The sequence below is a fragment of the Podarcis pityusensis genome (genome assembly GCF_964106645.2).
Source record: "Podarcis pityusensis genome assembly, chromosome: 8".
Classification (NCBI taxonomy): Eukaryota; Metazoa; Chordata; class Lepidosauria; order Squamata; family Lacertidae; genus Podarcis; species Podarcis pityusensis.
The window spans coordinates 16,615,666-16,643,653 of record NC_138033.1 but is presented as its reverse complement, the minus strand read 5'-3'; the positions used below and the strand labels follow the sequence as shown (position 1 = coordinate 16,643,653).

At 44.1% G+C, this 27,988-nt stretch overlaps 1 protein-coding gene across 1 annotated transcript in view; it reads left to right on the top strand.

The window, feature by feature from the left end:
• Positions 1-3,690: 3,690 nt before the first annotated feature.
• The window catches only part of LOC308484284 (uncharacterized protein), a 36,757-nt gene continuing 12,459 nt past the window's right edge, over positions 3,691-27,988 (top strand). The window contains exons 1-19 of the mRNA XM_081019084.1: positions 3,691-3,852; positions 6,204-6,242; positions 7,613-7,657; positions 8,072-8,107; positions 10,258-10,314; positions 11,030-11,074; positions 11,553-11,588; positions 13,220-13,261; positions 13,986-14,030; positions 15,235-15,270; positions 15,933-15,974; positions 17,421-17,483; positions 17,743-17,763; positions 18,259-18,315; positions 19,025-19,069; positions 20,249-20,284; positions 20,946-20,987; positions 22,438-22,500; positions 22,760-22,780. Coding sequence (XP_080875210.1) covers positions 3,793-3,852; positions 6,204-6,242; positions 7,613-7,657; positions 8,072-8,107; positions 10,258-10,314; positions 11,030-11,074; positions 11,553-11,588; positions 13,220-13,261; positions 13,986-14,030; positions 15,235-15,270; positions 15,933-15,974; positions 17,421-17,483; positions 17,743-17,763; positions 18,259-18,315; positions 19,025-19,069; positions 20,249-20,284; positions 20,946-20,987; positions 22,438-22,500; positions 22,760-22,780 — 831 coding nt within the window. The 5' untranslated portion in view covers positions 3,691-3,792. The remainder of the gene's footprint in view (positions 3,853-6,203; positions 6,243-7,612; positions 7,658-8,071; positions 8,108-10,257; positions 10,315-11,029; positions 11,075-11,552; positions 11,589-13,219; positions 13,262-13,985; positions 14,031-15,234; positions 15,271-15,932; positions 15,975-17,420; positions 17,484-17,742; positions 17,764-18,258; positions 18,316-19,024; positions 19,070-20,248; positions 20,285-20,945; positions 20,988-22,437; positions 22,501-22,759; positions 22,781-27,988) is intronic.

Below are 27,988 nucleotides of genomic sequence, written 5' to 3'. Positions count from 1 at the left end.
ACTCTTTGAGATACTTCTCAAAGCGCAAACCGTCCTTTCCAAACTCCAGCATTTATACTCACTTTGGGAAGGCTCAGTGGGTCCAAATCTCAATGTTTCCATTGTCAAAAGGTGTGTGGATAATAGGTTTATCAATAAGGAAAGGTCACGGGATGGATTGCATCAGCCTAACCACAGTATGGAACAACATGGCTGCACCCAAGGAAAAGAAGGATGCAAAGGGCAACTGGACGTGGCATCCCATGGCTGTTGGCACTTCTGCAGCTGGCACAGAAATATTATCTGCCACTTCTTTGATGTGCTGGAAAATGCCTGGATGCTGGACACAGCCACGTCTGTTTTGGATTTTTGCTGTACCCTTTGGAAGGTACATAGCTGCTGAGGTCATTCATCAAACTTTCTAATAACATCTTCCTTGATTAGGGCTGGGCCAAGCTGTCAATTCTGAACTCTATTGGTTTCTCATTTAGCAATGCATTTTAAGTCCTTGTGAAAATTTGTTAGTGTTTTTGTGCAAGTTTCTCCTAAAATTAAATATGTATGCAAAAAGCCTAATGAACTCATTCTTGCAAAGCGGGTTTCCCTAACATATGCTATTTTCACTTGTTCGATGCATTTTTATGCACACTCTGCATTGTATAGGCATTTGAAAAAAATTACTTGGCCGGAGAACTGCATTTGAAAATTCAGAGAACAGCAAATCTTGAAAGACTACTGTGTTTCACCTCTCGTATTGTTTTGGGAGATGGGACTCAGTTAGGTAAAGGTAAAGGGTCCCCTGACCATTAGGTCCAGTCGTGACCGACTCTGGGGTTGCGGCGCTCATCTCACTTTATTGGCCGAGGGAGCCAGCGTATAGCCAGCATGTGGCCAGCATGACTAAGCCGCTTCTGGCGAACCAGAGCAGCGCACGGAAACGCCGTTTACCTTCCTGCTGAAGCGGTACCTATTTATCTACTTGCACTTTGACGTGCTTTTGAACTGCTAGGTTGGCAGGAGCAGGGACCGAGCAACGGGAGCTCACCCCGTCGCGGGGATTCGAACCGCCAACCTTCTGATTGGCAAGTCCTAGGCTCTGTGGTTTAACCCACAGCGCCACCCGCATCCCTGGGACTCAGTTAGGCTCATCTTAAGTATTAATGGGAACATTTTCTCTCTCTAACCCTGATAGATAAAATTGTGAATAAATCGCCTGTAGTTTTTAGCAGAAGAAGCAGCTCAGACATAATTCCCAGACCTCTACAAAAAACAATGAGCAAACTGATTGCCTTGTTGTTAACTAGGGCTGAGTACATACCACCTTCTTGGGAGTGTTACAATCCACATTCTCATATTATTCTTATTCAGTGCTCCAGCAATGGATTAACTTCATGCACTCCCAGAGCCGGTGAGGTTTGCTAAGTGACAATGTAAGGGGAAAATGAGAAACTGAGAGGATCGAAACAGGGATATTTTCCCATCCCTGCTGTTATTACATGCACCTGAGAAATTAAGATGGTGGGAAATGAAGATGCAGTTTGCCAACTACCCTATTAGCAAAGTTTAAAAAATAAAAATAAAGGGGGGAAAGGCAGGAGTTCTGGGGTCTCCTGGTAACCCCCTGAGCCACCCCTAACCAAGCCCCTGGTGTTTGAATCACATGTGTATTATGGTTTATTAAAGCAATATCCTTGCCTTATCATGATTTGAAGTTCATGATCCTTGGCTTATCACCATACTTTGTCATCATCAGATGCCCCTTTGAATGAGCTTGCTGCAATATCTCCATTGAAGCAGCTAATGAAACCACAGTGCTGTTCTGAATCAACAGGGACTCTGCTACTCTTGGACCAACCTCAGAATGGTTTCTTTGTTGTTTGCAAAAGGGAGCTGAGCACCGATAAGGGAGACCAAGGTAAATGAATCTTATCAGCAAAAAGGGCATCAGATTCAAAGAGTGTTGTGCCTAGATAAAGAGACTTGGCACACCTTCTCTGGGCCAGATGGATCAGCCAAAATCATTAGGTTCTTGGCAAGGGCAAAGTGGAAGCAGAAGCTTGAATGACCACCATTATCATTATATATTTTATATATACCCCATCTTTTCCCCTGATGGAACTCAAGGTGGCACCACTAAAGGAAGTTCGGAATAGGTCTCATCCACACAAGCAACAGAATGAGATGGGAATGAGTTGGTAGAGTCCTATAATGATATATTGGATTGTGCCACTTCTAAGCCTGACCGCGGGTACAGAACTTACATTACCAAATCCTACCCCACCCCACTTTTTTAAAAGAGTCAGTGCTAGTAAGTCTGAAGAGCTATGCTGGATCATGGAAACTGTTCATCAGCTGATGAATGGAGAGATTAGTCCTTCTTGTTGCAAGGTGTTGCTTCATAGAAACTTTACCTGCAGGATTCATTCAGGGCCTGATCTGGGTCACGGCCAATTCAGTGTTCCAGATCAGGCCTCAGATCAGGCTGTGAGGGCATGCACAACCCTAGTGCATATAAAATAATATACAGTACACTAAAATGCTGCTGAACTTTCATGGGGATGTTTTTCTTCTTCTTAATTTGCAAATTGCTGCTGAATTTGAGGCCACATTCACACCATGCATTTAAAGCAATATGACATGGGTAGGTAAAGTAAGGTCCGCGGGTCGGATCAGGCCCAATTGCCTTCTGGAACTGGCCCATGGGCAGTCCAGGAATTGCCGCATGGATCACCAGCATGGGCATTCTTTCCATCTCCCTCCCTCTACCTCACATGGCGGCGGCACCTCCTCCCTCCCTCTTCCTAGCTTCTCCCTGCCCGGCCTAGAGGAGGAAGGGGGCTGGGCTTTGTTGGTGCCAGCAGCAGCAGCGCTTGAGTGGCCACCATTTTAAGCAACCCCTCTCCGGAGCCCTTTTGTGGGCCACTCATTGTCCAGCCGCCGCCAGCCCCTGCCACTCGCAAGACACAGGTAAGCAGCCACCAGGGATTGTGGTGCTCTTGCATAATTTTTTCCCTTCAAAATATAGTCTGGCCCCCCACAAGGTCTGAGGGACAGTGGACCAGCCCCCTGCTGAAAAAGTTTGCTGGCCCCTGCACTATGATATGACTTTAAATAGCCATGGCTTCCATCAAGGAATTCTGGGAGCTGTAATTTGTTAAGGGTGCTGAGAGCTGTTAGGATTCCCCCCTATGTTCCCCTCAAAGTGCTACAATTCACAGAGTTCCCTGTGAAGAGGGATGGATGGCTAAACCATTCTGAGAAGTGTAGCTCTGAGGTGGGAATAGAGGCCTCTTAACAACTATCAGCACTCATATCCAAATAAGCACCTGGGATTCTTTCAGGAGGGAAGTGCTGAATGTTCAAAGTGGTATGATACTGTGTTAAAGGTGGTGTGATGTGGAAGTGGCCAAGACTGGGGGAAAACGAGAAACTGAAATTGGCAGAGTCATGCATCCCTAATGATTAAAATGTTTTCTGGATGCTTATAACGAAATGGCTCTGCTTCGATCATCATTATGGTAGTGTAACTAGTTTGGTTTTTTAGAAGTTTGACCTCCCAATACGAAGCAGGCAGCAACACAACACTGTTCCTTCTCTTCAAGTCTGGCAAATGAAATCACTTTACGTGGCACAATGCAACACACACCCATCCCGCCGCATTTCCTTGACAGGAAGGGAGCAGAAATTCTATAACAATAGCAGCATTGGGTTTGGGCACTCAGGCCTGCTGGCACATGTATTAAATGTAGCTGCAGAACTGAATACTGCTACTGCAGGAACATCAAGGTGTGGAAGAATCTTGGAGAGGCGAAGATGATGATGCAGTTCCTTGCATGGACTGCTTTGCTTTTTGCAGTCTCAACACAGGCTTGGGTAAGAGAGAGAATGCATCCAATGGGTTGGGATTGCTTTTCAATTGCACCACAGATTTCAAGTGGTATTATACCACAGTGAATAGCCATGGGTTCCTCCAAAAGATTCTGGGAAGCAGAGGAGGATTTAGGCAGGGCAACCAGTTCCACCGTACTGGACACCAAGCCTAGAGTGTGCCACAGGGCATCACAACTATGATGCTGTAAATTGAGCAGGATGTGAGAGGCAGCAGGCACTAAATTTTGGCCCCAATGGGGCACCACTGAAATTTGAAAAACTAAAGTCTGCTCCTCCAGGGAAGTGTAGTTTGTTATGGGTGCTGAAAGTGGCTATGAGACGGCTATTCCCCTCGCACAGCTACAATGCCCTGAATTCCTTGGGAAGAGAGATTAATTGTTAAACTACCCTGAGAGTTGTAGCACTGAGAGGCAATTCCTTCAACCTACTTTGGGGTTGGGCCAGGCCTGTCAGCAGCCTTAACAGACGACACTTTGGGGGAAGCCGTGGCTGTTCAAAGTGCTATATTAGTGCTTTAGGTGCGTGGTGCAGATGTTGCAGTTGAGTGCTTTAAGTCCTGGATTTCTTATGATGTTACTTGCAGTGCTGAAGCTCTGAATGGGCTTTATGTTTTTGAGCCAGTTGATGGATAAGGGTTCAAACCAGATTTGGGTGGGCCCAACAACATGCAAACTCAACCTGAGAGAATGGTTGGGAACTAGGCCAGTTGCCCTCAGTGATGTGATGGTCGTGGGCCACAGCAGTGCCCTGAGAAGTGCTAGGCAGCTGGGTCTAGCCACCATTTGGGGAGGAGTGTTTGCTAAACTCCTCACATTTACAAACTTGGACTGGCACTAGCACAAGACAGTTGATTCTGCCACCTATTGGCCTTGTTCAATTTAAAAGAGCATCGGTTCAAAGCTTGGGCCTCAAAGATTGAGTTGTAAGGAAAAGGGTAACATTTTTCAAGTTGTCAGAAATACATAAATGTGTCCCTTCCAGGTAATGTGACCTCTGTTCTGATTTGTATTCATATGTTTGTAATTAATATGCAAAATGTGCATGCCTTTTCTATCCATGAGTGAGCCTTAACAGGGAAGTGTGTGTTGCTAAGTGGGATGCAGAGGTTTGGGGAACATTGTCGCAGCAAGTATCCCAGATGACAATGGACAATGAATCAGATACACGGAATCGGGACCAGTATCAAAGATTGATATGGTCAGGCATCTGCCAAGGCCTCAGTCATAAGCAGGGCTCATGGAGAAACAGGGACGGAGAAGTTTGATTCTTTTCATTTAAAGGCAAAGCTTCCTAATTCACACTTTCTAAAACAATGTTTGAACTGAAACACAGCCATCCTTGAAAATTCGCTCCTCTCTGAATTTTGCAATGGAGTTCTCCAGCCAGGTAACATGAACCAAAATGCATCTGCTGCAGGGAAAAGTGTATATAATAATGCATATATTGGTGATAAATAACATACAAATAGCATTGTGTTAGGGGGAAATTATTTACTAAAAAAAAAAATATTTATAAAAAAAATGTATTTGCTAGGCAACAATGCATACAAATGTGTATCTAAACAGAAATTTGTACTATCAGGAGGCCAATAAATAAATAAATAAATAAATAAATAAATAAATAAATAAATAAAGTATTTGTACCCCGCCCATCTGGTTGGGTTTCCCCAGTCACTCTGGGTGGCCCCCAACAGAATATAAAAATGATGAAACATCAAACATTAAGAACGGCCCTAAACAGGGCTGCCTTCAGATGTCTTCTAAAAGTCAGAGGGTCGTTTAACTTTTAAAATAATAATAATTGTAAGCATGAACTGATGTGAACATGTAGGGAAATCCACTTTAAAAGTAGAGAAATAAGAAACCTGAGAAGAAGGGAAATTGACAGATTCACCCATCCCTCCTGACAAGAAATAGACACACCTGTCCCTCTTTCTCCTTCTCATGGCTGCGATTTGCTTGATCACTTGCCTCTCACTCCGGTCCAGACAGCGGTAGTGGTGAAAGGGTTGGGCCACAGGTGCCACTGCCTCTCTTCTCATTGGCTGTCTGCCTGTTAAGCCAGTAGGTGGTAGTAATGGTGAAGTTGGAGGAGGAGCTGGTGGTAATGTCAGTGACAAGATGGGCTCCCTGAGCGTTGTGAAGGCGAAATCACAGAAGTTATCTTGTCCAGGGGTCCTCCAAACTCTGGAGGTCAACAGGGCACCTGTTTCCCAGAATGCTTAGCACAGTGACACTGACATTCTGCACCTGAGTGCATCTCTGTAACTGGCCAGACATCTTAGAAATGAAAATAATACCTTTTGTTTTGTTTTGTTTTGTTTTGTTTTGCAGGGTGATGGAGACGGGGATGAAGATGAAGGCGGGATGCCGGTAAGTTAAGCAAAGCTGGATTTCAGTTACAGTGTCTCCCCTTTAAAAGGATTAAGGTTCATAACCTGAATGAGTGGGCAGCAACAGTTACCTCACATTGGTTTCCACTCCGCACAGAAATATATCTCACACACCTATCTCACCCTTCAACTAAGGCTCTTGGTCATCCAATATAGGATTTTCTAACCACCACCCCCATTCTATTCTCACAACAACCCTACAAGAAAGATGGTCAGTTGGCAGAGAGAGACTGGATGCCCCAGCATCATCCAGGAAGTTCAATGCCTGAGAAGATATTTGAGATCTGACCTCTGATACTCCAGCCTAGGGGTTCTCAAGCCATGGTCTGTGAGCTACATTCAGATGGCTAGCAGCATATCTGTAAAATACAACAAGAATCCATGCACCAACGAGGACAGCACATTACAGTCACTACAACAGGCAGCAATTTTCATGTGGGGAATTTTTTTTGCAACCAAGGAAGCTGTCCTCATCTTGAACTGTGGTGGCCACTCTGACCAGAAGCAGCTCTCAGGGGCCTTTCAGTGGGGATGACCAGGATCAAATATGGGAACCTTCTGCATGCAAATCATATGCTCTATGACTAAGCTGTGGTCCACTCAACAATCTTTTTTTGAGGGGGGGATCTCAGTTGCCCCATTGAAAAAAAGCCCAAAGTTTCTGATAATCACACAAAAACAAAAGGAAACAATATGAACCATTATCTGGCCATTCAGTTAATAATCAGGAATGGCTGTGAGCAGAATGCCTGCTTTGCAAAGGTGTTGGAATAGATGGCCCTCAGGGTAGATTCCAACTCTACAATTCTATGATTCTATGAAATTAATATTACAGGGTGATCTCTCCTTCTCCCCTCCCCTTTCCCTCTCCTGTCCATCAGTTTAACAGTCAGTGTGGTGATGAACTAGGGCCTGAGAGTTTAGAGTTCAAATCCCCATTCTCTCATGAAGCACACTGGATGACAATGTGCCAGTAACAGTCTCTCAGCCTAACCTGTCTCACATTCTCCTCTAAATCACTGCCTTCCCACATTTTGCCCTCCCTCAGTCCAGATTTTCCCATATCCTCTCCTTTTTGGAGTACCCTGGGTCTGAAAAAAAAAATCTATATTGAGTAAGGAGTATGTGTGGGAAGGCAGTGATTTCAAGGAGAATGTCATATGGACAATGGAGAATCCGTGGAGATACAGGAAGCTTCCTATGCACATTAAATGCCAGTATGGCTGAGTTCAAGAGAATGGAGCAATGTATATATGGCATGTCTAAGTTGGAGTAGTAGAATAGTGGAGCGTGGGAGGCTGGGGTGCATGTCATGTGTGGATCAGTCAATGCTTTCCCCCTCCTTTGTAGGATCTAATGTCCATGCTAGGAGGTGGTGGTGGCGGCGGCTTAATGGTAAGAATTTCTCCATCACCTTCTCCCGTTTTCTTCTGTGCTTTCCTTTGGTTGGTGGGAGGCAACTGGGATATATTTTTTAAAAAAAATGCATCAACCAATGTCACATGAGGTTGCTCCCTTTGTAAGCTAAGCTGGTCTGCCCAGAGATAGTTACCTGGTGTCCATGGTATGATGTGAAGGCAGTTTTAAATAAATAAATAAATAAATAAATAAATAAAGTAAGTGTAGGGCAGTTGTTTTTTTAAAAAATAAGAAAAGAAAAAGATTCTGGTCCACATCATGGCAAGAGATATCAATTTCCTACCCTGGGGAAGACAGCAACTGTTGCACAGTATGTCTAAAATTGAGTAGTGGGGATGCCAAGTGTGTATCATCCAAGAGAAGATCAAAAACCTTTCCCTTCCTTTGCAGAAGATGCTTGGAGGTGGTGGTGCTAGTAAACTAGCGGTAAGTGCATTTCTATTACCTTCTTTCATTTTCCTCTGAGCTATTATTTTGGGAAGTCAGAATTTCATCCATGGGGAAGCGAGTGCCAGACCGCCAGGCAAACTGCAGATCAGAGCCTGGTTCTTCTTCCAACCAAAGAGGAATGCAGATAATGAAATTCCCCCATCATTATCTCTGTCTGTCTCTCTCCCATGGTGTTGGGAGAGGTGTCTACCCCCTAGTGCACAGGAAACAGGAAGCCCTCTGATAGCTCAGTTCTGTGGCGAAATCAATTAGGTTTCCACTCTGCCTGAAACTGCATAGGACAAATCAGGATGCTGGGTGTAACATTTTGACTTAGGCACTGCAGCTTTCATATTCAAAGATCCCTGTTTGGGTCCCTTGCGGGATTATTCACCTGAACGCTTGCCTACTCCTCTTTAGCAAATCAACACATATTTCAGAAAGACCTGTAGTCTGTCAGTTTACCAGACGCTCTGAAAACAATATTTCCCTTCCCATTCAAAGAGGTGGGGAGCCGCAGAGCTTTGGTGGCAACCCAGTTAGTGACAACAGCTTCAACAATGTAAGTACTGGAGATCTAGATCCATTTAATAGAATTGTCAAGTTGGAAAGTATCCTGAGGATCATTTAGTCCAACCCCCTGCAGTGCAGGAATATGCAGGCTTCACATTCAGGGATCGAACCTGCAACACTGATGTTATCAGCACTATCCTCTAACCAACTGAGCTATCGAAGGGCTCTCCTCTACCGTTGTTCCCCCAGCACTAGTTATTTGGAGATATAGTATGAACATGGAGGTTCTATTAGGTTGTTACATAGGACAGGACCTTGATTCTGAATGGGTAAGTGCAGTTTCAGCACCTGCGAATGGGCTTCACAGACCTAGCAAGAGGCAGAATTCCAATGGAGGAGGTGCTGCTGCTGTTGAGCCTTGCAACAAAGTTTTCCTTTTTGAGATATTTTGTCAGTATTTGTTCCTTTAAAATGCGAAAGGAAACAGTGGAATCACTATTTTTCTCTTCTTTAGCTATCTGTCAAAAACGTTTGTCTCTGGTCAATGAGCTTCAAACGTCAGTCCTGACACCCCGCTCCAGGGTCAGGACGGTGGAAAGTTACTTTACTTTAAACTCACTTTAAACAGTCCGAAAAAGATCCCCCTTCTTCTCCTGCTGTCGAAGGGGGTTTCCACAATTTTAAATGATGAAATCCAATCCTTTAAAGACGATTTTCTAAACTCTAGTTTACGTTGTCTTTGCTTTATTCTGTCTACAAAAGAATGGAAGGCTGACTTCCTGTTTAGACCTTCCCGTTCAGTACCAAATTGAAAATAAATTTTTAAATCCAATTCCTTTCTGCTCGCAAGTCCTTATTTAAGGTCCAGTTGTTCAAAGTTTAAGTACTCACGGGTGCTTATTTTAGAGTCCAAATTGTCCCAGGAAAAAGGCAGCGCTCTCCGGCAACGGCTAAGCGGCTTCGCTCCACAGAAATAGCAGTTGACTCACAGCACCGCGCCACTTCCCCCTCTTCACTTCGGAGCCCGTTAGTGGGTTCCTTTGCGAGTTGGGGGGGCGCTAAAGGTGCCCGCCGAGTCCCATGGTCACAGGCTTCATCCGCCTGTGATTTTTAAAAGGGTTCCCGCTTCGCCGTAGCGGAGAAGACCCGTTTCACGCGGAGCTAGTCCCTCCAGTTCAGAGGGAGTCCGCCATTGCCGTCAACATGGCGGATGTTCTTATTGGGAGGCAAATAGCATCACCCCAAGAGAGTCACTCCGACGCAAGCCAACTTCCTACAAGCACTAAATGTGGTTTGCTTCCTGCAAAGCCTTCAAGCACCTGACTTCCATGCATCTCCCTCCTCCAGGACACTTTTGAACATCCATTGTCCTACAACCAACTACAGTTCAACGGGTGGGTGTGAAGAGAGAGAATTTTCAATGGTGGAGCAAAAACTCTGGGATGCCCTCCACAGGAAGTCCCATATGAGCAAATCACAACCAGAAATGGGCAAATCAGTCTAATTTTAGTCATGGTTGATGCGAAAACAGGATGATAGACCTGAAAGGCCTGGGGTATGATCCAACTGACTCTTCATCTATTCTTAGAGTAACCTGCCTTTCTGTAAAGATCTTTCTTTTTACTTCCTTGTAGGCAATGGTCCCTATGCTAGCTGGAGGTGGAGGTGATGGCGAGGTAGGTGGTGGAGGGGTAAGGCACAATCCTTTTTCATTGCAGGGCAGATCTTGCCATGAAGTCAGATGTCAATCTGAAGCATCGTCACCATCATCCTTATTCTGGACATCACTTGCTTGTTGAGGGAAACCACCATGAAACCATGTGTTTAGCCGCCACCTCCCCAAACCATACTCATGCTCCCTCCTGGTCAGTATGCTGAGCACATGCGTGGAACCCCCAGGACCATAGGCAACATGCAGCCCTCAAAAGACCGCGGTACCAAAGTGGTGATGTGGCTTGAATGATGAACTGGGAGTTTAGAGTTCAAATCCCCATTCTCTCATGAAGCACACTGGATGACAAATTGCCAGTAACAGTCTCTCAGCCTAACCTATCTCACATTCTCCTCTAAATCACTGCCTTCCCACATTTTGCCCTCCCTCAGTCCAGATTTTCCCATATCCTCTCCTTTTTGGAGTACTCTGGGTCTGGAAAAAAAAAATCTATATTGAGTAAGGAGTATGTGTGGGAAGGCAGTGATTTAGAGGAGAATGTCATATGGACAATGGAGAATTTGTGGAGATACAGGAAGCTTCCTATGCACATTAAATGACAGTATGGCTGAGTTCAAGAGAATGGAGCAATGCATATATGGCATGTCTAAGTTGGAGTAGTAGAATACTGGAGCGTGGGAGGCTGGGGTGCATGTCATGTGTGGATCAGTCAATGCTTTCCCCCTGCTTTGTAGGGTCTAATGTCCATGCTTGGAGGTGGTGGCGCTGATGGCTTAATGGTAAGAATTTCGCCATTTACTTCTTCTGTCCTTTCCATTGGTTGGTGGGAGGCAGTTGGGATAATTTTTTTAAAAAATGCATCAACTAAATCACATGAGGTTGCTCCCTTGTTGAAGCTAAGCCTGTCTGCCCAGAGATAGTTACCTGGTGTCCAGGGTATGGTGTGAAGGCAATTATTTATTTATTTATTTATTTATTTATTTATTCATATAGTGTAGGGCAGTTGTTTTTTAAAAAATAAGAAAAAAAGGAACAAAGAAAAGCAATGGGATGAAACTGTTCTTTGTGAAACAAACAAAACTGCTGGCTAACAGAGGTGATGGAGATACTGCTTCATATCACAGCAAGAGATATCGATTTCCTACCCTGGGGAAGACAGCAACTGCTGCACAGTATGTCTAAAATTGAGTAGTGGGGATGCCCAGTGTGTATCAGCCAAGAGAAGATCAAAAACCTTTCCTTTCCTTTCCTTTGCAGAACATGCTTGGAAATGGTGGCGCTAGTAAACTAGCGGTAAGAGCATTTCTATTACCTTCTCTCATTTTCTTCTGTGCTATTATTTTGGGAAGTCAGAATTCTGCAATTATGTCAAATGTGGACAAAGAGTCCTCTCATGTCTACCACACGTAAGATGGGTGGCGCCTTTTACTTTTCATATTTGGGAATTTTAACAGTCTTTTTTGGTAAGAAACTGACCATCCTTTCCGTGTCCATAGAGATAGAAGGATCTGTCAATTTTGGTTCCCCCATTTCCAATTTTTCCAATCTTTAATCTGGTTCTCCACATTTCTGCAGCCATCTGTTAATTAAAAAAAAAAAGAAAATTCCTCAGTATTTTAGTGCAATTTTCTCCTGAAAACCATATTTTTGCATGCAGGTGTTTTTGGGTTTGAATTGAATTTTCAAATACAGGAACACAGAGCATATTTATCCCCCCTCCCCTCCCCCCATCCCACTTACAACCATACCAAATATAGCATATCTACATATACCATAGGACTTCCCCTTTGTAGGCAGTTCTGATTAATATCCAAGTATTTGCAAGCATTTTTCCTTATACAATGCATTTTTCCTAATATAATATTTGGTGGTGGTAAGAAACTATCCATTATAATCTTCCTGTATTTGTGAAGCTGTTGTAGGCCTTGGGAATGAAGTCAGTAATGTCATTGGGTTGGTAAGAATCTAATATAAGCTCCTCTTACAGTATGTGTTAGACTTTTGGTTATATTCACATGCAAGGCTATTGCATGAAGAATGACTGCTCAGCTGGGCACACCCCAGATGACACATTCTTGCTGCGCACTCAACATTTCCATCTTCAGTGAGGATGTCTCCAAAAGGGCATTTATACATGAATAGCTAAATATATATCAGCTCCCCCCTTGCAGGTGCCCATACAGATTCAAGCTATTTCCACGGTGCGACAGCAGTGTGTGTTTTGTCATTGGAGACAGTGAAAGTGACAGAGATGTTGCTCCATCTATCTTCTCCATGTGCTAGACCTAATAATAGGATACTGGTCCCTGTGCTCTTAATGTTGTGAAGCCAGAAGTCATCCTGAAAGACTCTTGGAAGTCCTGTAACATCACCCAAGTAGACCTCAAATGCATTCCAAGATCTCAGCAACCTAGGAAATACATAAACTTTAGATAGGAGGAAGACCTTCCCAGATTGTTTAGGTGAAGGTTTTATCTCCCACAACATAAATGGCCTGGGTATGGTCTGGAGACACATGAAGACTCCACCTAACTGAAGTTAAGCAGATTTGAGTGGGTGACGGGGAGTGAAACTATGGAATTTGCAAGCACAGGATGTAATGTTGACCATCAATTTGGATTACTATAAATGGGGAGAAGACAAGTACATGGAGGATAAGGCTATCCATAAATATTCATCATGATGGCTGTTACACTACCTCAAGTACCAGAGGCCTTATGCCTATAGATGATAGTTGCTGAGGAGCTAGAACAGGAGGCTTCTATTGTACTCTTGTTCTACATGTGAGGTTCTAATAGGCACTTGGCTGATGTGAAAACAGGATGATAGACCTGAAGGGCCTGGGGTATGATCCAACTGACTCTTCATCTATTCTTAGAGTAACCTGTCTTTCTGTAAAGATCTTTCTTTTTACTTCCTTGTAGGCAATGGCCCCTATGCTAGCTGGAGGTGGAGATGATGGCGAGGTAGGTGGTGGAGGTGTAAGGCACAATCCTTTTTCATTGCAGGGCAGATCTTGCCATGAAGTCAGACGTCAATGTGAAGCATCATCACCATCACCTTATTCTGGACATGACTTGCTTGTTGAGGGAAACCACCATGAAACCATGTTTTTAGCCGACCCCTCCCCAAACCATACTCATGCTCCCTCCTGGTCAGTATGCTGAGCACATGCGTGGAACCCCCAGGACCATAGGCAACATGCAGCCCTCAGAAGACCGCGGTACCAAAGTGGAGATGTGGCTTGAATGATGAACTGGGAGTTTAGAGTTCAAATCCCTATTTTCTCATGAAGCACACTGGATGACAAGGTGCCAGTAACAGTCGCTCAGCCTAACCTGTCTCACATTTTCCTCTAAATCACTGCCTTCCCACATATACCCCTCCCTCAGTCCAGATTTTCCCATATTCTCTCCATTTAGGAGTACCCTTGGTCTGGAAAAAAAAATCTGTATTGTTTAAGGGGTGTGGGAAGGCAGTGATTTAGAGGAGAATGTCATATGGACAATGGAGAATTTGTGGAGATACAGAAAGCTTCCTACGCTCATTAAATGACGGTATGGCTGAGTTCAAGAGAATGGAGCAATGCATATATGGCATGTCTAAGTTGGAGTAGTAGAATACTGGAGCGGGGGAGGTTGGGGTGCATGTCATGTGTGGACCAGTCAATGCTTTCTCCTTCCTTTGTAGGGTCTAATGTCCATGCTTGGAGGTGGTGGCGGTGGTGGCTTAATGGTAAGAATTTCTCCATCACCTTCTCCCGTTTTCTTCTGTCCTTTCCATTGGTTGGTGGGAGGCAGCTGGGATAATTTTTTAAAAAATTGCATGAACTAAAATCACATGAGGTTGCTCCCTTGTTGTAGCTAAGCCTGTCTGCCCAGAGATATTTACCTGGTGTCCATGGTATGGTGTGAAGGCAATTGAAAGAAGAAAGAAAGAAAGAAAGAAAGAAAGAAAGAAAGAAAGAAAGAAAGAAAGAAAGAAAGAAAGAAAGAAAAGAAAGAGTTGTTTTTTTAAAAAAATAAGAAAAGAAAAAGGAACAATAAAAGCAATGGGATGAAACTGCTCTTTGTGAAACAAACAAAACTGCTGGCTACCAAGCAGGCCAATAGCAGCCCCTCTCTCTCTCTCTCTCTCTCTCTCTCTCTCTCTCTCATCCCAGAGTGCTCTAAGTTCTCTACATAATAAAACTGTTGATAAAAAAACAGCTAAAAATTCCCCAAATTGTTTAAAAACATATATACATAAAATAATTAATAAAATGCATGTAAAATCAGTAAAGCCCTTGAGAGATGAATGTAGGCAACTAGCTTATATGTCTGGGTAGATTGGATGAATTAAAACGATTTTCAGCAGGCATCTGCAACAACATAGCAAGGATGCCTGACTAATGTCAACAGGCTAGGAGTCCCTAACTGAAAATGCTGCTACTCTAAACCAGGCTTCCTCAACCTCGGCCCTCCAGATGTTTTTGGCCTACAACTCCTATGATCCCCAGCTAGCAAGACCAGTGGTCAGGGATGATGGGAATTGTAGTATCAAAACATCTGAGGAAGCCTGCTCTAAACTGTTGACTCCTTACAAATGTGGAACAAGTATTATGTGGCATTTGTAAAAGTGCTACTAGTTTCACAGTTCTGAACCCATCAGCCAGGGGCCTTAAATAAACTTGTTCCACAACATTAAGGGCTTCATTTACCAATTGTAGAAATTAAACAATTCTATGATTCTGTGACTCTACAAAGAAATACCAGAAAAGCAGCAACTAAAGAAAGCCCAGACTGGCTGGACTGCTCCACATCATGGCAAGAGATATCGATTTCCTACCCTGGGGAAGACAGCAACTGCTGCACAGTATGTCTAAAATTGAGTAGCGGGGATGCCAAGTGTGTATCAGCCAAGAGACGATCAAAAACCTTTCTTTTCCTTTCCTTTGCAGGACATGCTTCGAAATGGTGGCGCTAGTAAACTAGCGGTAAGTGCATTTCTATTACCTTCTCTCATTTTCTTCTGTGCTATTATTTTGGGAAGTCAGAATTTCATCCTAAAACATGGCGGCTGTCCTTATTGGGAGGCAAATAACATCGCCCCAAGAGAGTCTCTCCGATGCAAGCTAAATTCTTACAAGTACTAAAAGTGTTTTGCTATCTTCAAAGCCTTCAGGCACCTGACTTCCAGGCGTCTCCCTCCCCCAGGACACTTTTGAGCATCCAAGGCCTTTTGGTAATAAATGTTGGTGGCAAGGAAAGTTTCTTCACCTGATAACAAATAGAGTCATGTAAGGCGTTTAAGCCTTGTACGTGTGCATTATATAGGATGATGTTTTTCTCCTCTTTGTAGGCACTTGCACCTATGCTTAGAGGTTAAGGCTATCCATAAATATTCATCATGATGGCTGTTACACTACCTCAAGTACCAGAGGCCTTATGCCTGTAGACAATAGTTGCTGAGGAACTAGAGCAGGAGGCTTCTATTGTACTCTTGTTCTACATGCGAGGTTCTAATAGGCACCCACTTGGTTGATGTGAAAACAGGATGATAGACGTGAAAGGCCTGGGGTATGATCCAACTGACTCTTCATTTATTCTTAGAGTAACCTGCCTTTCTGTAAAGATCTTTCTTTTTACTTCCTTGTAGGCAATGGTTCCTATGCTAGGTGGTGGTGGAGGTGATGGCGAGGTAGGTGGTGGAGGTGTAAGGCACAATCCTTTTTCATTGCAGGGCAGATCTTGCCATGAAGTCAGACGTCAATGTGAAGCATCATCACCATCACCTTATTCTGTACATGACTTGCTTGTTGAGGGAAACCACCATGAAAACATGTGTTTAGCCGACCCCTCCCCAAACCATACTCATGCTCCTTCTGGGTTCAATTAAGGGTCTCCTGTGCACACAGGTCCTGCTATCAGCTTGATTGTTCTGCAAAAATATTACATATCTGAACATAAAGCATTATGCCCAAACCTCACTTACAAGTGCAGCTGATTCCTATATCTGAACAGCCACAATTTGCCCACTGCTCTGCTAGCTGGTAGCAGCTGTTTACAGGCAGAAACCATTTAGAAAGGGAAGAGGTAGAGAGATCAGACAAATAATCCCCCCCCCCCCTTGTCTCTCTTTTGCTGGCTGGCTGCAGCCATTTTAAGAAGAAACCATGGCAAGAGAGGGAGGGGAGATCACTGATTAGACATGTTCCCATAGGAAATATTGGAGATTGCCAGCTCATTATGCAAAACACTTGCCCCTAACCAACAATTTATTGGGAACTCATTTTGTTCTTTAAGTGGGACCTCATGACACATTGAACATATATATGATTCTGGGAAGTATTCTAGGTTAGTGGTGTGCATTTCTTATGAACCTCCAAGAATTTCCAATATTCCAAATGCAATTCAAGTACAGTGGTACCTTGGGTTACAGAAGCTTCAGGTTATAGACTCCGCTAACCCAGAAATAGTACCCCGGATTAAGAACTTTGCTTCGGGATGAGAACAGAAATCGCGCGGCGGCAGCAGGAGGCCCCATTAGCGAAAGTGGTGCTTCGGGTTAAGAACAGTTTCAGGTTAAGAACAGACCTCCGGAACGAATTAAGTACTTAACCTGATGTACCACTGTACTGCAAAGGGTCTGCCCATTGACTTTTCTCTTCCAAAAACAATGGAAAATAGAAATGTTTCCTTGACTAGAAACTTTGCCATCTGGCAATTGAAACAGCAATGGAATGTATCACCACACAGGAGGACTGCTTACCTGATCTCCCAGCAGCTGAATCCCCACCTCCTTCTGGGAAGAAATGGGGAGGGATGGGCTGGTGAGGAGGTCAGCATGGTGCAAATGTACTGGAGGATCTGATCCCATGATCCTGCTGGCAGGTTTGTCCTGCACCTGCCCCTCTATCACCCCACCCCCAATTACTCTTGCTAAGTAGCAGCAACTCAGCTGTCAAGAGGTCAGGTGAGTGCCGCTGCCCGCCATGGCACACACTACTGAGCGCAGCTAGGGGCAAGATAAAACTTTGCCGACTGGAGAATGCTGGTTTCTTCATACAATGAGAAACCAAAGCAAATGAGTGTGGACCTATGAATATGTGCATTAACAGAGATAATTCTCCTGTTCCCCTTGTAGGCCATGTTGTCTATGCTTTCCGCAGGTGGTGATGATGATGAGGAAGGTGCTGGTGGTGCTGCGGTAAGAAACTCTCCCTTTTAATTCCAGGGCAATTCTGAGGGCAGGGTTAAGGATGTGGCCCCATCACCATATTTCCTCTGCACACACAAGTAGGCTGTGAGGAAGCCTAAAGTATCCCATCAAAGCTGGATTTTAAACAAAACATCTAAAGAAGGCTCATAAGTGATTCAAATTCTACAATGTGTTGTCAAAGATGAGCTAAATGTCATTTCCTGTCTTCCATGTACAGAAGGATTAATACATTTCCTTTCCTTTGTAGGGATTGCTTGAGAAGCTTTCGGTAAGAAACCATACATTGTAGCCCCTGTACTGTTAGTTCCTTCAGTCTTTAGTTGGTTTTCCTGGGCATCAGGACAGTAGAAGAAACTATCTAATATATCTCTTATTAGGGTGCTACTCAATCAATCAATAGACTTTATTTGCATAGCCGACAGGCTATAGCATCGAAGGACAAACAGGATGTAATGTTGACCATCAATTTGGATCATTATAAATGGGGAGAAGACAAATACATGGAGGTTAAGGCTATCCATAAATGTTCATCATGATGGTACCAGAGGCCTTATGCCTGTAGATGACAGTTGCCGTGGAACTAGAGCAGGAGGCTTCTATTGTACTCTTGTTCTACATGAGAGGTTCTAATAGGCACCCACTTGGTTGATGTGAAAACAGGATGATAGACGTGAAAGGCCTGGGGTATGATCCAACTGACTCTTCATCTATTCTTAGAGAAACTTGCCTTTCTGTAAAGATCTTTCTTTTTACTTCCTTGTAGGCAATGGCCCCTATGCTAGGTGGTGGTGGAGGTGATGGCGAGGTAGGTGGTGGAGGGGTAAGGCACAATTTTTTTCAGTTTCAGGGCAGATCTTGCCATGAAGTCAGACGTCAATCTGAAGCATCGTCACCATCATCCTTATTCTGGACATGACTTGCTTGTTGAGGGAAACCACCATGAAACCATGTTTTTAGCCGACCCCTCCCCAAACCATACTCATGCTCCCTCCTGGTCAGTATGCTGAGCACGTGCGTGGAACATCCAGGACCATAGGCAACATGCAGCCCTCAGAACACCACGGTACCAAAGTGGTGATGTGGCTTGAATGATGAACTGGGAGTTTAGAGTTCAAATCCCCATTCTCTCATGAAGCACACTGGATAACAAATTGCCAGTAACAGTCTCTCAGCCTAACCTGTCTCACATTCTCCTCTAAAACACTGCCTTCCCACATTTCCCTCTCCCTCAATCCAGACTTTCCCATTTTCTCTCCATTTGGGAGTACCCTTGGTCTGAAAAAAAAATCTGGATTGTGGAAGGGGTGTGGGAAGGCAGTGATTTAGAGGAGAATGTCGTATGGAAAATGGAGAATTTGTGGAGATACAGAAAGCTTCCTATGCACATTAAATGACAGTATGGCTGAGTTCAAGAGAATGGAGCAATGCATATATGGCATGTCTAAGTTGGAGTAGTAGAATACTGGAGCGTGGGAGGCTGGGGTGCATGTCATGTGTGGATCAGTCAATGCTTTCCCCCTCCTTTGTAGGGTCTAATGTCCATGCTAGGAGGTGGTGGCGCTGATGGCTTAATGGTAAGAATTTTGCCATTTACTTCTTCTGTCCTTTCCATTGGTTGGTGGGAGGCAGCTGGGATAAAGATTTTAAAAATTGCATCAACCAAAGTCACATGAGGTTGCTCCCTTGTTGAAGCTAAGCCTGTCTGCCCAGAGATAGTTACCTGGTGTCCAGGGTATGGTGTGAAGGCAATTATCTATCTATCTATCTATCTATCTATCTATCTATCTATCTATCTAGTGTAGGGCAGTTGTTTTTTAAAAAATAAGAAAAAAAGGAACAATAAAAGCAATGGGATGAAACTGTTCTTTGTGAAACAAACAAAACTGCTGGCTACCAAGCAGGCCAATAGAAGCCTCTCTCTCTCTCTCTCTCTCTCTCTCTCTCTCTCTCTCTCTCTCTCTCTCTCTCATCCCAGAGTGCTCTAAGTTCTCTACATAATAAAACTGTTGATAAAAAAACAGCTAAAAATTCCCCAAATTGTTTAAAAACATATATACATAAAATAATTAATAAAATGCATGTAAAATCAGTAAAGCCCTTGAGAGATGAATGTAGGCAACTAGCTTATATGTCTGGGTAGATTGGATGAATTAAAACAATTTTCAGCAGGCATCTGCAACAACATAGCAAGGATGCCTGACTAATGTCAACAGGCTAGGAGTCCCTAACTGAAAATGCTGCTACTCTAAACCAGGCTTCCTCAACCTCGGCCCTCCAGATGTTTTTTGGCCTACAACTCCCATGATCCCCAGCTAGCAAGACCAGTGGTCAGGGATGATGGGAATTGTAGTATCAAAACATCTGAGGAAGCCTGCTCTAAACTGTTGACTCCTTACAAATGTGGAACAAGTATTATGTGGCATTTGTAAAAGTGCTACTAGTTTCACAGTTCTGAACCCATCAGCCAGGGGCCTTAAATAAACTTGTTCCACAACATTAAGGGCTTCATTTACCAATTGTAGAAATTAAACAATTCTATGATTCTGTGACTCTACAAAGAAATACCAGAAAAGCAGCAACTAAAGAAAGCCCAGATTGGCTGGACTGTTCCACATCATGGCAAGAGATATCGATTTCCTACCCTGGGGAAGACAGCAACTGCTGCACAGTATGTCTAAAATTGAGTGGCGGGGATGCCAAGTGTGTATCAGCCAAGAGACGATCAAAAACCTTTCTTTTCCTTTCCTTTGCAGGACATGCTTGGAAATGGTGGCGCTAGTAAACTAGCGGTAAGTGCATTTCTATTACCTTCTCTCATTTTCTTCTGTGCTATTATTTTGGGAAGTCAGAATTTCATCCTAAAACATGGCGGCTGTCCTTATTGGGAGGCAAATAACATCGCCCCAAAAGAGTCTCTCCGATGCAAGCTAAATTCTTACAAGTACTAAAAGTGTTTTGCTATTTTCAAAGCCTTCAGGCACCTGACTTCCAGGCGTCTCCCTCCCCCAGGACACTTTTGAGCATCAAGGCCTTTTGGTAATAAATGTTGGTGGCAAGGAAAGTTTCTTCACCTGATAACAAATAGAGTCATGTAAGGCGTTTAAGCCTTGTACGTGCGCATTATATAGGATGATGTTTTTCTCCTCTTTGTAGGCACTTGCACCTATGCTTAGAGGTTAAGGCTATCCATAAATATTCATCATGATGGCTGTTACACTACCTCAAGTACCAGAGGCCTTATGCCTGTAGACAATAGTTGCTGAGGAACTAGAGCAGGAGGCTTCTATTGTACTCTTGTTCTACATGCGAGGTTCTAATAGGCACCCACTTGGTTGATGTGAAAACAGGATGATAGACGTGAAAGGTCTGGGGTATGATCCAACTGACTCTTCATTTATTCTTAGAGTAACCTGCCTTTCTGTAAAGATCTTTCTTTTTACTTCCTTGTAGGCAATGGTTCCTATGCTAGGTGGTGGTGGAGGTGATGGCGAGGTAGGTGGTGGAGGGGTAAGGCACAATCCTTTTTCATTGCAGGGCAGATCTTGCCATGAAGTCAGACGTCAATGTGAAGCATCATCACCATCACCTTATTCTGTACATGACTTGCTTGTTGAGGGAAACCACCATGAAAACATGTGTTTAGCCGACCCCTCCCCAAACCATACTCATGCTCCTTCTGGGTTCAATTAAGGGTCTCCTATGCACACAGGTCCTGCTATCAGCTTGATTGTTCTGCAAAAATATTACATATCTGAACATAAAGCATTATGCCCAAACCTCACTTACAAGTGCAGCTGATTCCTATATCTGAACAGCCACAATTTGCCCACTTGTTGTTTGTGCTCTGCTAGCTGGTAGCAGCTGTTTACAGGCAGAAACCATTTAGAAAGGGAAGAGGGAGAGAGATCAGACAAATAATCCCCCCCCCCTTATCTCTCTTTTGCTGGCTGCAGCCATTTTAAGAAGAAACCATGGCAAGAGAGGGAGGGGAGATCACTGATTAGACATGTTCCCATAGGAAATATTGGAGATTGCCAGCTCATTATGCAAAACACTTGCCCCTAACCAACAATTTATTGGGAACTCATTTTGTTCTTTAAGTGGGACCTCATGACGCATTGAACATATATATGATTCTGGGAAGTATTCTAGGTTAGCGGTGTGCTTTTCTTATGAACCTCCAAGAATTTCCAATACTCCAAATGCAATTCAAGTACAGTGGTACCTTGGGTTACAGACGCTTCAGGTTATAGACTCCGCTAACCCAGAAATAGTACCCCGGGTTAAGAACTTTGCTTCGGGATGAGAACAGAAATCACGCGGCGGCAGCAGGAGGCCCCATTAGCGAAAGTGGTGCTTCAGGTTAAGAACAGTTTCAGGTTAAGAACAGACCTCCGGAACGAATTAAGTACTTAACCTGATGTACCACTGTACTGCAAAGGGTCTGCCCATTGACTTTTCTCTTCCAAAAACAATGGAAAATAGAAATGTTGCCTTGACTAGAAACTTTGCCATCTGGCAATTGAAACAGCAATGGAATGTATCGCCACACAGGAGGACTGCTTACCTGATCTCCCAGCAGCTGAATCCCCACCTCCTTCTGGGAAGAAATGGGGAGGGATGAGCTGGTGAGGAGGTCAGCATGGTGCAAATGTACTGGAGGATCTGATCCCATGATCCTGCTGGCAGGTTTGTCCTGCACCTGCCCCTCTATCACCCCACCCCCAATTACTCTTGCTAAGTAGCAGCAACTCAGCTGTCAAGAGGTCAGGTGAGTGCCGCTGCCCACCATGGCACACACTACTGAGCGCAGCTAGGGGCAAGATAAAACTTTGCCGACTGGAGAATGCTGGTTTCTTCATACAATGAGAAACCAAAGCAAATGAGGGTGGACCTATGAATATGTGCATTAACAGAGATAATTCTCCTGTTCCCCTTGTAGGCCATGTTGTCTATGCTTTCCGCAGGTGGTGATGATGATGAGGAAGGTGCTGGTGGTGCTGCGGTAAGAAACTCTCCCTTTTAATTCCAGGGCAATTCTGAGGGCAGGGTTAAGGATGTGGCCCCATCACCATATTTCCTCTGCACACACAAGTAGGCTGTGAGGAAGCCTAAAGTATCCCATCAAAGCTGGATTTTAAACAAAACATCTAAAGAAGGCTCATAAGTGATTCAAATTCTACAATGTGTTGTCAAAGATGAGCTAAATGTCATTTCCTGTCTTCCATGTACAGAAGGCTTAATACATTTCCTTTCCTTTGTAGGGATTGCTTGAGAAGCTTTCGGTAAGAAACCATACATTGTAGCCCCTGTACTGTTAGTTCCTTCAGTCTTTAGTTGGTTTTCCTGGGCATCAGGACAGTAGAAGAAACTATCTAATATATCTCTTATTAGGATGCTACTCAATCAATCAATAGACTTTATTTGCATAGCCGACAGGCCATAGCATCGAAGGACAAACACCGACAAAAATACATTACAAATATAGATACCATAAAATCTTATGACCTATTAAAACCTTAGGTAGAAACTGGATTATCATTCATCAATGACCCTCTGTCCTTTGGGCGGCGGCCTTTTCTCTGGTAGATTGTTCCAGGTCGGTTAAGTAAATAGACCAGCCAAATTGCAAGATTATAAATATTAAATATAACCTCGGAGGGATGGTCAGGACAGGGAGAAAGATAATAATAACCAGATGCAGATAAATTAATAATCTCAATACTTAAAACTTGGCAGAGGTAATAAAATAATAATAGTAAAACATAATGATAATAATAATAAAATCTTAGGCGAGGAATCCGGGTGACGGCACTGATGTCATTCAGATAGCAGCTCTCAGTCTCATTGCTCTCTCGATAAATTTGGCAACCTTCTCTGTTGTTGAGCTGTTCTGGTCAGCTAGGAGTGAGAACAGTTTGGCTTCACAAGAGTGGCCCGGGATGGCAGATAGGAGCGGCATGATGGTCTCGTCCCTGAGATCTTTATATAGGGAACAAGACAAGAGAACGTGTGACACAGTCTCTACATAGCCAGCTCCACAGGGGCAGAGCCGGTTCTCGCATGAAATTTTTTGATATCTACCTTCAAGAACAGCTGAGGGTAACATATTTAGTCTGGCCAGTGTAAAGGCCCGCCTGAGTTTTGGAATGGTTAAGGTAGACAAATAAGGTGCCCGAAAATCAAAGTGGGAGGGGGGCAGATAAGCGTACCAAGCACTAAATTTCTTAATATAGGCCAGATTATTCTGCTGCTCAATATCCTTCATGCGCTGGACAATAATAGTTTTTGCCTTGGGGAGACCCATTTTCAGGAGATGCTGTGCTTGGAGGCCACATATAAGTAGTTTTTGATGCACTACCGACTTCTATGAGCATCTCGTGCTATAGAGGTAGTAGTCCGGATGGGTTTAAATTTAAGCTAAGCCAATAGTTAAATGTTCTTAACCAGGTTCAGGTTTCGACGGAGAGGAGGCCAGTCTCCAGCCGTAGGGCCGCATTTGGTGCACATGGTGGAACGGCTAGAATCTGTCTTAAGAATTTAGACTGGACCGTTTCAAGTGTGCGGCAATGATTTCCCGTCCAGATTTGGGCCCTGTAGAGTAATTGTGCCAAGGGTTTTGCTTGAAAGACCTCCAGAGCTGCTGGGATATGTCTGCCCCCTTTCGTAAAGTAAAAGCAAGACAGTATTTTGGCGCTTTGAGATGCTTTTTCCCTAGCATATTTATGGTGGGCCTCCCAGGCCCCTGTTGACTGGAAAACTACTCTGAGGTATTTGAAAATTTTGACCTGTTCTATTGGCTGATTGTCCATCTCCCATCTGTGTCTCCTAGCGAAGACCATGACTTTGGCTTTTTGGTGATTAACCACTAATTGATCTCTCCTGCAGTAGGCTGAGAATTCTCTTAGTAGCCTTTTGAGGCCTACTTTAGTTCGTGATAAGAGAACCGCGTCGTCCGCATAGAGGAGTGCTGAAATTGGTTTTTCGGCCAGTTTGGGGGCATGGAACTCTGGGGATGTTAGGTATTTGACCATGTCATTTATATATAAGTTGAATAAGGCCGGGGCTAAAATACAGCCCTGCTTGACTCCTTTGGTGGCTGGTACAGGGCCAATTAGTTGCCCATTTACTGAGGTTCTTACATATAACTTGGAGTCTTTATATAGGCTTTTTATCAAGAATAGTAATCTTTTGTCAATGTTGGTAGCATTGAGTTTAGCCCAAAGTTTGACTCGTGAGATTGAGTCAAAGGCCGCCTTCAGGTCAATAAATGCTGCGTATAGAATCCCACGTGTTTTATTGGCGTATTTGTCAATGAGGTGTGCTAATACGAAACAATGGTCTATTGTTGTTCTGCCCTGTCTAAAGCCGGCTTGCTCCTCTGCCAGAACTGCCTCAGTTTCCATCCAGTCAATTAGTTTGATGTGGAGGTGTTTGGCATACAGTTTGCTGGGGATAGTAAGGAGGCTAATGGGTCTATAGCTCGCTGGATCTGCCATAGGACCCTTTTTATAGATTGGGATGATTACTGCCTCTGTCCAGCAGCCAGGAATTATGCCTGTTGAATCGATGTATGTAAATATTGACGCCATTATAGGAGCCCACCAACTGATATTGTTCTTCATGAGCTCTGCTGGAATGTGGTCTATGCCCGGGGCTTTGTTGTTTTTCAGTTGGGCAATTAGTTTCCCCACCTCCTCTATGGAGACAGGAGGCCAATATGGTAAATTCTCGGAGTAGGCACTTGGATCATTGTGCTGAGCTTTGTCATCATAGAAGAGGGTTTGAAAATATTTCATCCACTCCTGGGGTTCTACAGTACATGTGGGACCAATCCGCTCCTGACTCAGGAGGCCCATAATGGTACGCCAGAAGGAGGTTGAGTCTTTCTCATTCGAGGCCTTCACTAAGTTACACCAGGCCAATCTCTCAGCTTTTTGTTTTTTTACCTTTAATAGCTGTTTGTAGTTTCGTCTTAAATCAATGTAAGCCATAAATAGCGAGGGTGCGAGGGTGTTTCTGTAATTCCGGTAGGTTGATCTCAGACGTTTCCTTGCTTGTCTGCACTCCAAATCAAACCATCTCTCTTGATCCTTTGCCCGCTTTGTAACAGAATTAAGTATCTCAGTTCTTAGAAAGGTCTTTAGTCTTGCTAATAACTCGTTGAACGAGTCCATGGCCTTTCCCCCGGTATTAGCTGATACAATGGCTGTGTAGATGGTCTTCACGACTTCCAAGTGGAGGAGATGAGTTAGCTCTGTATTGAGCATGGGGGTCCATTTAATTCTTCTGGGGGCCAGTGATCCCAGATTAACGATGGGGGTGTAGTAAAGGTTAGTCGTGGGTTTGTTAAATGATGGGCCATTGAGCGCTAAAATTAGTGGGAGGTGGTCACTTTCGGTGTTATGTCCCACTTGAAACTTTGACACAGAGTTATAGGCGAATCTTGATATCAGAATATAGTCTATCACACTTCCTCCCATCTTTGAAAAATGGGTATACTCCCCTGGGCGATCCTCTTCCTTACTACCGTTTATTATCATCAGCTCCCTTCTTTTTGCGACCTGGGCTAGACATAGCCCCGAGAAGTTGCATTTATTATCTTTAGAAAGTCGTGAAACGCCTGCTTCGGTTGGACTTTCAGGGTCCTGAATCTGATTATATTGGCTGTAAAGGTTGTTATCATCAATTCCCATACGGGCGTTGAAATCCCCCCCGATTATAATCGGTGTAGAAGGGTGGGAAGATTCTACGGACTCTAGGAATGCCTCTAACTCTGCCCAGTTAGCTTTCACTATAGATTTTTTTTGGCAGGGGGGCAGATAGACATTGACCACTACCAGTGCATCTCTCTTAAATTTGAGTAGGACTGCCGTGGCTAGTGAATTGCAGTTTGGGGGGGGCTTTTAAGGAATGTTCAAGCTCTGTGGAGATAAGGCTAGCTAAACCTCCACTAGGCCTACCTCCCCTCACAGATGGAGTAGCAAATAGGGAGTGACAAGAATACCCATTGAACAGAATGGGGTCGCTGTACCAGGTCTCCTGCAGGAGGATGATATCAAATCGCTTAAGAAACATTGCAAGTTGTTGATTGTTTTTCTTAGCGCGCCATCCTGCAATGTTCCAGGACAGCAGCTTTAATTCTCTGTCCCTCCATGGTGTGGATTTGTTGGGTCCACGGTGTCCAGTGACCCCTTTACATCTAAAAAAACACTCCCATTAAGTTTGTCAATAGGCATCTGCTGCATAAGGGAATGATTATCCATAGCTCTTGGGGACTTAAGGGGGTGGTTTGGACTTGGGGGAGTAGCTATTTCATTTGGGGAGAGTTTTAGATAGTTGAACCAGGTACTCGGAGATGTGACAGTCTGTTTTGGTTTTGCCTTACCATACACCAGCGGGGGCTGCGATTGGTCTTCCGAATCTACACATTTAAAGGCGCCTCCCACCGTCCTCTTGTCCACTAGGCACTTGGGGGATATAGGCCGTATGTGTGAGCCTTCCGTAGTCTCAACATGGGCCTCCTTTTTGGTCAGTCTGCTTCTCAGAGTGTCCAGTCTGACCAAGATTTCCTTTTGGGCTGGCATCTGCAGTGACCAGAACCAATTTATTAGGGCATGTTCTTCTATGGAAAAAGAGTCCTCTCTGTCGTTCAAATGAAGTTGAGTCTCGGTAGGAGCTATGTTTTCCTGCTGGTGCACTAGGCTCTGGTTTTGCTGGTTTTGTTGCATGTGCACTCTATCGTTTTGTTCCTCTGTTCCTGGTCTCCCTTCCCCCTTGGCCGCCAGTAGGGAGGTTAGCGGGGCTCTGTTTTCAAAGATTCTTAATAAATCTATTCCTTTCTTTAAAAATAGATTTCTTGTTCTAAAGATGAAGTTGACCAGATTATGATCTGTGAAAGTGATCAGGGCACGGACTGAATGTCCATCTTGATATAGGTAGTCTATACTGTCTATGTCGGTTGCTTTAACTGCCCCAGGTAGAATGTTGTTTATAATAGTCAGCAGGTGCCTCACGCGGTCTGTCCCTGTGCGAGGACCCAGTGGTTTTGGATAGTTCGTGAATACCATCTTTTCCGGGCTTAGGACCAGGATCCATTCTTTCTTTCTACTGCGGGCTTGGAGTTCCTGCGGGTTCCGGTCTATATTGGAGATCCCCGACTTACTTCTGTTTGCAGTTGCTACAGGGGTCCTAGGTGGATTCAAGACAGGAACATCCAGCTGTAGTTTGGTTGCTTTTGTCAGGCTGGGCGAACACAGGGGGAGAACAGCCATGGGGGGGCTTATTTCTTTGAATGCACTTGGGGAATTATTTTCACATATGGGGAGGGGTTTGGTCTTTGGCGAGTCCCCCTTGTCGATCTCTTTGGTGCCTTGAGCTTTGATTTTTTTTGTGGATATAGGAGGTGATGATAATAAGTTGAAGAGTTTCTGCCACTGTTTTTTACTGATGTGTTGGGTTTTTCTAGATGGCTTAAAATTTTTGATGTTTTT